Source organism: Mercenaria mercenaria, chromosome 10 (assembly GCF_021730395.1).
Source record: "Mercenaria mercenaria strain notata chromosome 10, MADL_Memer_1, whole genome shotgun sequence".
In the NCBI taxonomy this organism is placed as follows: Eukaryota; Metazoa; Mollusca; class Bivalvia; order Venerida; family Veneridae; genus Mercenaria; species Mercenaria mercenaria.
Window position 1 is genome coordinate 63,702,895 of NC_069370.1, and position 14,023 is coordinate 63,716,917.

The following is a 14,023-nucleotide window of genomic DNA, read 5'->3' on the forward strand; positions in this document are numbered from 1 at the left end:
TATATACATTAAAGGTCATTTCACATATACGCCGAAATGGAAACGAAAAGTAATTATATAAACTGAAACCGAACCGAAAACATGTACAGGTTTGAAACCGAAAAGGTGAAAAAATCATGCTTTTCCACAAGTTTTGCTAATGCAGAATCGTCACCAGGATCTCATGCAACTCTTAAACAAGATGCGATATTCTCCGAGTTTGTCTGTACCTATTTCGTTGTCCCTCGTCGACTCCGGTGTGATTTAAAATTTAAGCAGTAACATATCATTATTAACAACAACAAGGTCATTTCATGCGAGTTTTTCTTTTTGCTATGCTTTTCCACATTTTCGCCGAAAGATTCAGATCAAGATATGACTGTGAAAGAACTAGCCGATTCCGAAAACGAAAAAAGCCCGCATGCGGCTCGGTTTCGATTCGGTGTATAAGTGAAAGGCAAACGTCACATAAAAGTCAAAGAAAATACAAGTTTATTCTGTGTCTGAAAATAAAACAGCCACTGAATAATAACATATTATGAACTGGAAAAAAGGTTTTGTTTGAATATCATACATACGTCTTAAAGTCAAGGTTATTACTGCTCAAATCATAAACTGATAAGCATACATGTATAATGTACATACCATTTGGAAGTAGGCTATTTAACGCCGTTATGTTGCCATTTCCCATTAGAGACTGCAATTCGCACCTGAATTGAATTGAGCATTCAACATTCAGTCAAATTCCTTTTTTTGGCATCAATATTACATGAAAAATAATATAATGTATAGTAGTAGATTATATTTGTAACTTTCACCGTTTCAAACAGTGAAATCGCCAAAATGATAATTTCATTGGTACTATACAACACTCGAATGAGGAAGAGTATTTAAGGTAAATAATCGGAAATATCAATCAAAAATGCAATACATCACTAAGAACATATAACAAGAGGGCCACAGTGGTCCAAAGTCACTCACCTGAACAGGACTACTTGACCTTAAGTGTATGTATAATACATGAATAACGAATGTTAAAATCGGTTCAAAGGAAAAACGTATTTATAGATAATTCTATTTTAGCTCATGAGCCCCTGAAACTGGCCCAAATGCCTCAAAGTGAAGAAATTTAAGAGAGGACTTTATAAGAATGCTTCAGACCAGGTTTGACGAGCTTCAGACAAGGCTTGATGAAAGACCCATTAAGCAGTTCATGACAAGTTGTTCAGATCTATTTCTATATTAGCTCTTGATGCCACAAAAAGGAGATACGTGTCCCCCAACTGAGCAGACAGAAGAGATGATCTTACGCTAACGCTATAGACCAAGTTTGATGAGGATTCAGCGATTTTTGTGTGTGAAAAAATAGTTTGAATATATTCTTTTTTCGATCTTTTGGCCCCTAAAAAGGACAAAGCACCCCTTTTAAAACATATTTGGAGAATACTATATATTGATGCCACATTTAAAAATATTTCTATTTTTAGTTCTAGTTCCTTTAGTAGGAAATGGGTAATGTGCTTCAATCCTAGGAAATTTAACAGAGAACTTTATAAGAATGATGTAGAACTAATTTGATGAAGATCCATCAAGCTTTCATAAGAAGTTGTTTCAAGGTTTTTTACTATTTATAACCCTTGCGTACTCTAAAACTGACCAAGTGGTTCTGGGAACAAACCTTATATATTACGATGATAGTTTAATGAAGTTTAAGAAAATTTAAAATTTCTAAGTCAAATTTTACTTTGTTGTAAAACAGCTTATTTGAACATACAATTGTTTTTATTGTGACCATACTGCAGATCGTTAAATCTCAAAATTAAAAGAAAGGAACTCTTACCGAACCGTACTTCCAGACGAAAAACAGGTTCCATTTTTACAAGGATACATTTTGCACAAGCTGTTTGTTTCACAGAGTTCACCGTAAAATCCATCCTGACACACACATCTGAAGGAAGAATGTCCATTTGTTGAAAACGAAACACACTTCCCGCCATTTTTGCATGGAACATCTGGACAAGGGTCTTTAGCTAGAGAAGAAAAGTCGCTATTTGTTAATAATGTGGAACGCTTGTACTACAATCGATTGGGAACGTTAAAACTTTTAATTTTTTCACAGCTAGCTAGCTGTTCAAAATTCAGGCACTCTTGGAATTGTTATATAAGCATCGTCATATTAAATGCCGAGCCTTCTGTATTCTTTAAAAAATTGAAACGCTTCCAGCTGTACAGTACTAATTTGAAGTTAGGTACAAGTTTTGAAGTGAGTTTAGGATAGTCACGTGGTAAAAGATGCATAAGGATGGTCTGTAGTCTTCATGTTAATTTTTTTGTACATACATAATTATATTTTGTGATGTCTGACACTAAGCTTTAAACAAGAGGGCCATGAAGGCCCTGTATCGCTCACCTGACCTATTGACCTAAAGATCATAAAGATTAACATTCTGACCAAGTTTCATTAAGATATGGTCATAAATGTGGCCTCTAAAGTGTTAACTAGCTTTAAAGTTCATTTGACCCGGTGACCTAGTTTTTTACCCCACATGACCCAGATTAGAACTTGACCTAAAGATCATCATTCTGGCTAAGTTTCATGAAGATACAGTCATAAATGTGGCCTCTAGACTGTTAAGAAGCTTTTCCTTTGATTTGACCCGATGACCTAGATTTTGACCCCGCATGACCCAAATTTGAACATGAACTATAGACTATCAAGATAAACATTCTGACTTAGTTTCATTAAGATATGGTCATACATGTGGCCTCTACAGTGTTAACTAGCTTTTCCTTTGATTTGATCTGGTGACCTAGTTTTTGATCCTACATGACCCAGATTCAAAATGGACCTTAAGATCATCAAGATTAACATTCTGACGAGGTTTCACGAAGATACAGTCATAAATGTGGCCTCTACAGTGTTAACAAGTTTTTCCTTTGATTTGATTAGGTGACCTAGTTTTTGACCCCAGATGATCCAATATCAAACTCGATCAAAGATTTTATTGAGGGTAACATTTTGAACAAGTTTCGTTAAGATTGGGCCAAAATTGTGACCTCTAGTGTGTTAACAAGCTTTTCCTTTGATTTGACCTGGTGACCTGGTTTTTGATCCTAGATGACCCATTAACAAATTCATCCAAGAAGTTATTAAGGGTTACATTCTGACCAAATTTCATTAAGATTGGGTTAAAAATGTGACCTCTAGAGTGTTAACAAGCTTTTCCTTTGATTTGACCTAGTGACCTAGTTTTTGATCCCAGATGACCCAATATCAAGCTCTTCCAAGATTTTATTTAGGGTAACATTCTGACCAAGTTTCATTAAGATTGGGCCAAAAGTTTGACCTCTAGAGTGTTAACAAGCTTTTCCTTTAATTTGACCTGGTGACCTAGTTTTTGACCCCAGATGACCCAATTATCAAATTCTTCTAAGATTTAATTGGCAGTAACATTCTGACCAAGTTTCAATAAGATTGGGCTAAAATTGTGACCTCTAGAGTGTTAACAGTCAAATTGTTGACGACGACGGACGGACGACGGACACAGGGCGATCACAAAAGCTCACCTTTGAGCACTTCGTGCTCATGTGAGCTAAAAATTGGAGATGTTAGACCTTGGTTGCCTTAATAGGCAATAAAGAACAACAACATCTGACACCATCTTACACTACAGAAAGGATAATTGATAAAATACATGAATTATATCAACCAAATCGATATCCATACAAATAAGTATCGTCACTAGCACAGATTTGCTATCTGTTAAACTGAAAACTAATGAAGTGAAATTAATGAAATTTGATAGGTCTAACTGGCATTGTTAGATAGTTAATTGTATTTAAATTGTGGTAAATAATCTCTGTCACATGTTTGAATAAAGGTAAATGCTTATTTATCCATTTTAAAAGGATTATAATAATCTGTGACTTGTTGTAGATGCAAATGTGAATATCTGGTTCAAGTGTTACTGTTTAGGCGGTAACGAGACTCTACTGAGTTACCGCTAAAACAGTTACTAGAGAGCCGGATTTTCCCATCAGGCTGCCTCTTAAACCAGTGGCAGATTATTTTATATAGATTCTAGACAAAGCTAACTGGTGTAAAGAAAGCTCGGAAAGTTAAAGTATGCATATGTAAGCAGAAATGACATCACGACATTTAATTAAGTTCCGATCTAAGTTTTTCATTTGTAACGTAACGTTTTCTTTTTCTAAAAATAACTTAATTTGAATAGACAAAAATATACCACCAGGAACAAAGAGCAACGATTAAGGAATTTGATTTATATTTCGTTTTACATAAATTTTGCATAAATGATGTGTAAATCAGTACATAAGTCGTTAGTTGTTAATAGCACGAGAGTCATCCGGCATGAGGGTGCCAGATGGGTTTTGCCTGCATCAGTAACCCAAAACATATAATCACTGAAATGATAAATGAGATAATTTCTTACCAAAATGCCTTCTTAATAAATAATTGAGCCGCACCATGAGAAGACCAACATAGTGCATTTGCGACAAGCATGGATCAAGACCATCCGCGCAATCTGGTCAGAATCCATACTGTTCGCTTTCAATGTTTATTCCTATTAGAGAAACCGTTAGCGAATAGCATGGATCCTGACCAGACTGCGCGGATGCACAGGTTGGTCTGGATCCATGCTTGTCGCAAATGCATCATGTTGGTTTACTCATGGTGCGGCTCAATTACGTATTATTTCTTTAACGACAGCAGTAATAAAGTCAGCAGATAATTTTTATCAAGTTTATAGAAAGTGCCTTTTTTACTTATTTCCTTACAGATACTTTATAGAACAAATTATCTGCCCTAGTCTGCATTTTGGGCGTCATTCCTGACATAAAATCTGCTACAGTTCAGACAAGAATTTCTAACACTGTTGCGAAACAATGTTTTCTTGTATTGTTGCTACATATGTAATCTTTACACATATGAATCTTTACATGTGAGAATGAGTACGTCTATATACCATATCAATATTTTTGCTGATTTAATTAGATATGTATTTATATATTTTTTTTTCCAGTTTTTCAAAGGGAGATTAACATTGCGAAAATCGAGAATAACATAATATAGCACTGTGCTATCGGTGTACAGACACTGAAGCATGAGAGGTTTTGCACATTTCATTACATCCTATTGACAATCAATGTACACGGCTATAGGCACTTTGTGAGAATATTCAAGTTCTGTTTGTCGCCTGTTCCTCTTTTGCATGACTGCCTTATATCGCTTATATCAACAGTTTAATAAAACTCAAAATATTGGAAAATGAAACAAACGCCGTTGTTAGTAAAACATTATGTAGCTTCTAGTAACCCACCCCTTAACACCTTAACGACATACACCGGATGTTTGGTAGAGCAAGAAAGAAGTTTTTATTTCACTTATGAATGCAAAGGTTTATTTGAAAAATATACTGTTTGTAATATTACTAATGTGTTGTTAATCTCAATGGTTTTACACGACCCTTTATGAATTTGCAGATGGCAGATTTACCTGAATTTTCTCTCTCGCACATTTCTCCCACGAATCCCTTTTCGCAGAGGCATCTGAAACCATTGGACGTGTCGAAACACTTGCCATTGTGACACGGGTTATATTTAGAGCAGCCTTTAAAAATATCACACGTGTCCCCAGTAAACCCCGGTAAACACAAACATACGTTGGGAAAGTCCGGTTCACATATGCCATGTTTACAAGTTTTCATTGTACAAATATACACGCCAGGTGCTTTGAGGGCCGGGGTTCTAGAAGTTGTGTAGATTGGGGTTGTTGACGTTAGAGTGTGTATGTGTGGATTTTGTGAAACTGTCGTCGAAAGGTATTGTAAAGTAGTCGAGGTGGACTCAACTTCATTTGGTTTATACTGGCAAAGGTTTCCATGGTAACCTTCAGCACAAATACACTGGAAACTGTTCTCCAAATTTTGGCAAAGTCCGTAAACACATTTGTTGGTTTTACAATAGTCTATTTCATTATTACATCTCTCCCCTGTATAATTGTCTTCACATGTGCATTTAAAACCTCCATGAATACTTGTACAAGTCCCACGTTCACATGGCTGTGTGATACAGTAATCTATGGGAGAGTCACATTCTGTGCCAGTAAAATCTGTATTACATTTACAAACTGACACCCCATTAACTAAATCGCATGTCCCATTCTTACAAACTGTCCCGTCACAGACGCGACTGTCCGTGTTACATGTACGCCCAGTTTTTCCACCAGAACAAACGCAGAAAAATGACGTCATTGTATTGATGCAGTATCCTCCATCGCAGTTCGCCTCCAAACAATGATTAATAGTCTCGTTACAATATATGCCTTGATATCCTGGTAAACATTTGCATTGGAAGCCATCATCTCTGTTAATACATTCACCATGTGTGCAACTGATACCCTCACAGTAATTGATTCTCTGGTCACACAGAAATCCCTTATACCCAAAATCACATTCGCATGACGGTCCGTCGCTAAAGGAGGAACACTTTCCATGCTTACAAGGATTTGGATCGCAGTAGTTTATGAAAAGAGAATCGCACTGGCTTCCTGTGTATGAAGTGTCACATGCGCATGTGTAGTTGTACCTTCCGGTCGGAATACACGTTCCGTGATGACATGGGTTTTCGCTACATCGTCCCACAAATTGTTCACATCCTTTTCCCGCCATAAAAGGAGGGCATTCGCATCGGTAATCGTCCACAAGATCGATACAAGGTATATTGTGATAGCAAGGGTGGCTAGCACAATCATTGATGTTTGTTTCACACTGTACACCAGTGAATCCTATAAAAGAGTATGCATCTTTTTTTTGTTATATTTATGTTACCAGAACACACAAATATGAAGACAAACACAAGTTGAGTGACTGTTTATTGTTCTAAAAATGTAGAGGTTTGTATAAGTTGTACATATATCTAAAACTTATTCAAATGCCAATGAGTTTAGAAACATGTATTAGGGATAAAGCTTTTGCCTGTAAACTATTTTCAGAAGCATTTCTTACCATAATAATACTTTTACTTTTTAAAACGGGTTACCATAAATAAATCTACTAATACATGTATATGCATTAGAGTTACTTTCCTAGGTGTCCGACATCATTGGGTTCCCAAATCTTGCCTTAGTTTAAACATATTTTAAGGTACATGATCAGCAGCAAGTGATGTACACTTACAAACTCAGCTACTCGCACATCTATAAATATATAACTATACATTATATGTGCATAGATTGCAATCCAGTTATAATGAAAACTGACTAAGCGGAAAGCGTAGACAATAACTAAACGTACCGTATAACTACATCTATTAAAATAATACCTGCTGGGCATCTACATATGTAGCTTTCCTCTGCAAAGTCTGGCCAGCAAGTGCCATTGTTATTACATGGGTCGCTATGGCAAGGATTTGGGATATTCCTCGTGCAATTTTCACCAGCCCATCCTTCCGGACACTGACAAACATAGGTGTCTGTACCTCTTGGGGTGCAATGCCCGCCATTTTTACACGGTTCAAGGTAACAAAGTCCCACAAACTTGTCACATATTTCCTAGAAAATGCCACAACTGTACTTATTCTATTGCAATTTATTATATAATTTTATATTTAAAAGTGATACATGTAGCAAATAAACATTATATGATGTAGATACTTACGTGTGTAAATGTAAAATCTTGTTTTAACAATATTTTAACTTACATGTTAAACAAACTGGTTTTTTCTAGTTATTCACTGGAAAGCATCTTATAGTGAATAAGATCAAATTGTGCAGTGCAAGATGCATTGATCATGTACTTCAAGTGTACAAAGTCAACTACAAGAATGTAACTTAAGTAACTCACCCCGCCGAGCAAATTCGGACAGTTGCATTTATAGCTGTTGACCATATCTACACATTTACCACCCATTAAACATGGTGAACTTGCACATTCATCTATATCAGTTTCACATACGTTTCCCGTGTATCCCGCCATACACGTGCACGTAAACAAAGCTTCGTTAGAATGACACGTGCCATTGTTTTTACATGGGGAACTCAAACAAGGATCAACTTCAACTGAAAAAAAAACACAACAACAACATTAAGCTCCATTTTTTTGTCAAACTGAAAAATATAATATACTGTGAAATCAGATTTAAATAACCTTCTAGCCAAGGGAACGACAAGATCCGATGCTTAAGGTGACAATTTATATTAGGACAAAAACATCTATTTGAGAATGAAGTTAGGCAGGTGATTGTTTAATACAGGTAACCACAGAGTAAGGTAATTATAAGGTGGTTACATTTTATATACTTACTGAAATCGTAAACGGCTTTAAAAGCCATGGGAATCTTGTCCGTTGCAAAGATTATGTATAGGTATCCATTTGATGACTGGTACCGGCGATTAACAAAGTTCTCCGATGTACAAAGTCGTGATAATACAGCACTACTTCCGGAAGTTCCGTCATGAACAGTAATTCCGCCATCTTGATGACGACACAAGTTGTCTTGAGTAAAGAAGGTCGAAAACACCAGATCAACTTGCTTTCCTAGTGGAGCTTCTATTTTCAGGTGACAGTTGACGTCTTTAACCGACGCATAGGGGAAATAAGGTGACGCAATAGCACGTGGCGAATAATTCCATGGTATGGTAGCGTTGCACGGCCATGCTGTAAATACATCAGTATAAAAATGCACAAAAGAGAGACAAGGGTGGGGGCTTACCCAGCATGCTGGTATCTATAAATAAGACATTGCAGTTATAGAACAAATGATTTGATGTTGCCCTTCCATTTGATATTTTTTAAGCTGCAAGACGAAGAACGTGTTTTTTCGCCCGTACAACTGTCATCCAGAAACAATAGTGTCTGTAAGTAAAACAGTTGAAATATGCATGCAACAGGGAACAATGGCCCTTTGAGTATGACAGTGTTTACAGCAACAGAAACAAGAAGAAAAGACAAGTTCAAAGGACGAAGTCGCTTATATCGCACTCCCCATGGACTGGAGCCGGATTTGCAATTGTTACGTACATATACATAATTATGGAAACATATCGTCATCGAAATACCTTAAACAACGATCTGCAATATGTACAAAACTGTAAATGAAATGTATAACTTTTTGCTATGCTTTTTAACTTTTAATCCGATTTCACACCTGTCCTTTGGAGAAGTGGCTGATAGAATAAAAGATGAACTTTATATCTCAGTTGGTTCAGCTGCCGTTATGTGGTGTCTCCTATTTTGAAGCCGGTAAGGTTTAGATTCAGAAATAAATCTATTAAATAATGCAGCAATATTAGCTTTTGACAACAGTTAAGTTTCTGAAAATTTCGTACTGTATAATTTCTAAGAATAGTTTATAATATTCGGCACACTCATACGTATTCTAATTAGGGTCTCTTATATTAAATATATATATCTGATTTAAATCAATAAGTTACAATTAATTTTATGTTCGAATTGTTCCAAGAGCCTTCGAAGCGGGCGAACGAATATGCAATTTTCCACCTGGCCAAAGCCATGACTTACAACAAAATCAAGACGGACATTATATTGTCAATAAAGTTTTGCGTTCTGACCTCCTTCCTGACTTATTTTCTGAAGTTCAGTATCTCAAATATAAAACATGTAGCCTATGTCTGACGATGATCCAGCTAAAGAATCCTCAGCAAATCATGACTCCATAAATTTTCAGTAATATAATTTGTAATAATTAGAAATACATTTGCACATAACACTGAGCCCATAATCTAAGATATTAATTTAAACGTATTTATATCAAAAAGTAATATTTCATTGCAGTTTTTATGGCGAAACTGCTTTTTCCGGCATCAGAACTCGCAAGCAAGAATTTGCCTTAAACTCTTTAAAAGGAGATAACTTCGGGGATGATTGTAACTTGCATTATGAAAAGGACATAACTTACATGAGAAATATTGATAATGATTATAATCGCTCGAGCTCACAAGCTTTTGACCATTGTCGTCAGTGTAGAAGACCTTACTGAGACCACACACCTGAAATATACATGTTAGGTATGTTGGCCAGAAATATGAAACACTTATGATATTGTTTTTCAGAATACGGTCGCATTTAAACGAAACAGATTAAACGATGGTTTAGATGTACTTAAATGTCCTGTGACTTCCAAAAAGTAGTAGATCACCCTGCAAACACAGCACATTTACAGTTAAATATACAGTTTTTGAGACAATAATTTGTGAATATCTATGAATTAATAAGTTACCTCAGTCAATATTAAGAAAAATTTATTATCATTTGAACGATACATTAGAAAGGTCAAAATTAGAAGCTGCGAAAATATAACCTACATGTTTCTTTTCACTAAAAGAGAAAGACATGCACGTGTCCCGTGTCTCTAATAAACAGAATAGTGCACATTTCTCGAGCGTCATGTTGTGGAACACAGCAAAATAAGTCTTCTGATCATTAAGTACCTGTCTAGCGTACGGTTGAAACAGGTTTATGTAGGAACCTAAAATAAAAGCAGGGAAAGGATGTTATATGATTCTCATATATCATTTACGGGATTTAACAATGAACTATATTTGTAACTTTAACATGTAACTTTAACAGAGAAATGTAGCTGTACCTTTAACAGTGAAATATATATGGTTATTTTAAAATTCAATACATCTTGTAACTTAATTCACCCTGTTATATAGCCAGTACTTTCTTATAGAAAACTACTGAATACATTTTTACTAGCTGCTCGGTCCAAATGGGTTAAACGCCTGCTTTTAAGTATTGAAAGAAATTGTTTAAAAGGGCATTTCTTTGTTTTACATACAAAATCAAATCACTCCTAAACTACGGAGCTCAAATGTTCATTCGTCTCACATGCTACATCACTACATATAACATCTACATGCATTTCAATCTTATACTGAACCAGAAATCTCCAGAAGCACAGGCTAACCTTTTTTTCAAATTAATGCTAGTATGTACTCATGTGTAACTACTTTGATAATATTGATGATACTGTTTATTTCCATGCTGAACCATTGATAAATTTAAATATCTTTGTATGTCACCGTGATATCTAAAGATTAAGGTCTTCCTTGTCGAAAGTTAGAAAGTGCTTATATAAGTATATAAAACAACAGCAGTCTGAGAGACTATACTAGTAATAATCGGTGTCTCTGGTTGTATACCCGCTTCAAGAGATATACTATAAGAAACAAAGAGCAACTATCAAGGTTGTTGATTGTCGGATTTTACATTGAATATATTAATACAAGAATAATACATAATCATAGTTCATTAGTTGTCATTAAAGCAATCTGACTAAAGTACATCTCCTATTACGCTACGCATAGGATCTGAAAACGACCTATTCATTGCCTCGTTCTGACGGCCCTTTCACCAGCCAATCAGAGCCTAGCTTACAATATCTTGCAAATCTACCTCTAGCATTGACTTTTGATATTTACAATTCTTATGTCGAAATATATCAGATAGCCGGTTAGCTCAGTCGGTAGGCCACTTGCTTTGTAAGCGAGGGGTCCCGGGTTCGAGTCCTGGAATAACTGCATATTTTTCTTACTCTTTGACAATCGAATAAGTCGCCTGATTGGATAACATAAAAATAGCAATAATGGAAATCCAAAATATACAGAAGACGAATGTGAATGGGTCGTTCTCAGATCTTCGTTTAGAAGATCAAGTACTTTAGTCAGATTGTCATTAAAGCAGCATGCCTCCAGATCGTTCGACAACAAAAAAAAAAATAAAATGTTGTTTTACATATCTTGAAATAAATGCTATATTTCTTAAGAAGGCTTTAAAACTTAATTACTGACAAACTTTCATTACGGAAACACTTGAGAATTGGCTGTTTTTACTACTTTTTATGATGAAAATTGAAAAGCGTTTGTCACGCTTTCACTCCAGGTAAACTGTCTCAATTATAAATATCTATATTTTGAAGTCATTATTCACTACTTCAGCTGTAGTGATATTGATTACGACGACGGGAAAATGTCTTTATTGCCGCTGCGGTCTGGGGTAGGATTCCCGACGCGGTCATCTTTTTTTCTTGATTTGGAACTTTTAAAATATGTTAAAAACGAAAGTTCACATTCTAATGTTCATAATATGATCGAACTTCAATTTGAAAGAAAGGTTATTTTAGCCAAATCTGGAGGCATGCTGCTTTAACCGTCCGAGCCACATGACATTGGGATGGAGTGCCAGATGGATTTTGGCTGAATGAATAAAATACCGGAAACGCAAGTTTGGTGGTCATATCCCAGGCGACGTGTCTTGTAATGAAAGGGGGGCTTTATCAGTAATTAATGAATTGCACCCAGAATTTTCTAGAAGGTATTAAATAGTGCATCTTCACGCTCTTTCATCGGTGTAATTATTTGACGTAACATGTTATATTTCACACCTTATTACTGCTTTCATCATCTGCACACGGCAATTTCTACTGCTAGACATCTTAAAACATTGCCTGATCATACTGGTTAAAACTATAACAGCTATGTCAGTATTACAAATATTTATACACTTACCCTTTGATCTTTCAAAGTAGTTCATATTCTGATTTTCGGTAAGTCCAAGATACCCTCCTTTGAGAACCAGTGTTGTAACATTGGTCAGCACGCACATCTTTGTTACTGGTATAAACTCGAAAGCATAGCAATGATACTAGAATGTAAACAGAAGCAACAGTTCGGCAGTCTGCTGTAAAGAACAACTTCGAAAGAATTATATATTTTCGAAGAGGGAGGTTATCTCTCTTTGCTTACTTGAAAAGGCTTGGTGATACGGGTGGTTCTTTTGTTTGCTTTCTTTTAAGAAAACCAGTGTATTCAAATTTTACAGGTGTCTATTTTGCTACTTCTGTAGAAATTTACACGCATTAAGAAATAACCCGTTTTCTTCATGTGTTAACACTCTACCTAATAAGTTGAAACATTATAGGTTAGGTTTTTCAGTGGCTAAGTGTAAATATTTAATTATTTTCGAAATAAAAACCCAGCATTTCACTGGCACTAAGTAGTATACATGTTTTATATGCTGTTTAATTTTCATGTAAAACAATGCTTTCTTTTTATTTTTTTCTCCGAAACAAAGACCTATCTTTTTTAAAAGTGTTTTATTACAAGATCTTCATACTTTTTTCCAGGAAAAAATAATGTTGAACTATACACCAGTCAATAGCAAAACTATAGACCAGCGATTTATATAAGATGTAATGTAATAAAACTAATAGATTATACAAAATTATACAAAATTATTCTTATGGCAGATGTGGCGAGAGTTTTCACCAAGGAAAATTCGTCTTACAAACCACATGGTGCAGGACGATTGTTTGTTCTAATTGACGTTATAAAGAGATACATTTTAAATCAAGTTTTGAATTTATACGATACTTTTGGAAAAAATAAAAATTTAAAAGAAAAATCATCCGCTTTATCTTATTTTGCATATTCATTGCAGAATGATGTATGCCAGAAGCCTTATTCCCGCCATTACCTACCCCCACTACCATGCAAAATATTCCGTACCGCACATAGAGTATATTACATGAGTGTCTTTTCATATTGAATTTATTAAACGAGTTGAATAAAATAATAAATTTCGAGGTTTTGTCGAGCATTTTATCAGTTTTATTCAACGAGTTTAATAAATCCAATGTGGAAAATCACAAATGTAATATTCTTTTTATCACATGTTAGCCTTTCCTGTCAAAACATCAACAATTCTACTTTCTTTTACTATGTAAACAAGTCATTTGACCAACGTCTCCTATACTGTAAATGACGTCGACGTCAAAGCTTTATCGCACTTGTGTATTATCATTTTTATTCAATGGCTTCATTACACTCATGGACGTCAAGCATGTGAAAAATGAAATTCTAACATGGCTCGATTTGATTTCCAGTTAAACAAAGAAGAAAATCAAGCTCTGTATATTTAAGAAATAATATATCTCCTCCAGTGATTTGTCGTTGAATAAATCATTGTTTGGAGTTCAGATGCGAAGGAATTATATCACG

At 35.2% G+C, this 14,023-nt stretch overlaps 1 protein-coding gene across 1 annotated transcript; it reads right to left on the minus strand.

Moving 5' to 3' along the window:
• Positions 1 to 5,432: 5,432 nt before the first annotated feature.
• LOC123560676 (fibropellin-1-like) lies at positions 5,433 to 12,629 on the minus strand. The gene is made up of 6 exons (XM_053516956.1): positions 12,533 to 12,629; positions 10,325 to 10,488; positions 9,919 to 10,009; positions 8,304 to 8,657; positions 7,904 to 8,059; positions 5,433 to 6,787 (listed from the first exon to the last, which is right to left on the minus strand). The coding sequence occupies exons 1-6, from the start codon at positions 12,627 to 12,629 to the stop codon at positions 5,433 to 5,435; spliced, it is 2,217 nt and encodes a 738-aa protein (XP_053372931.1).
• Positions 12,630 to 14,023: the final 1,394 nt, after the last annotated feature.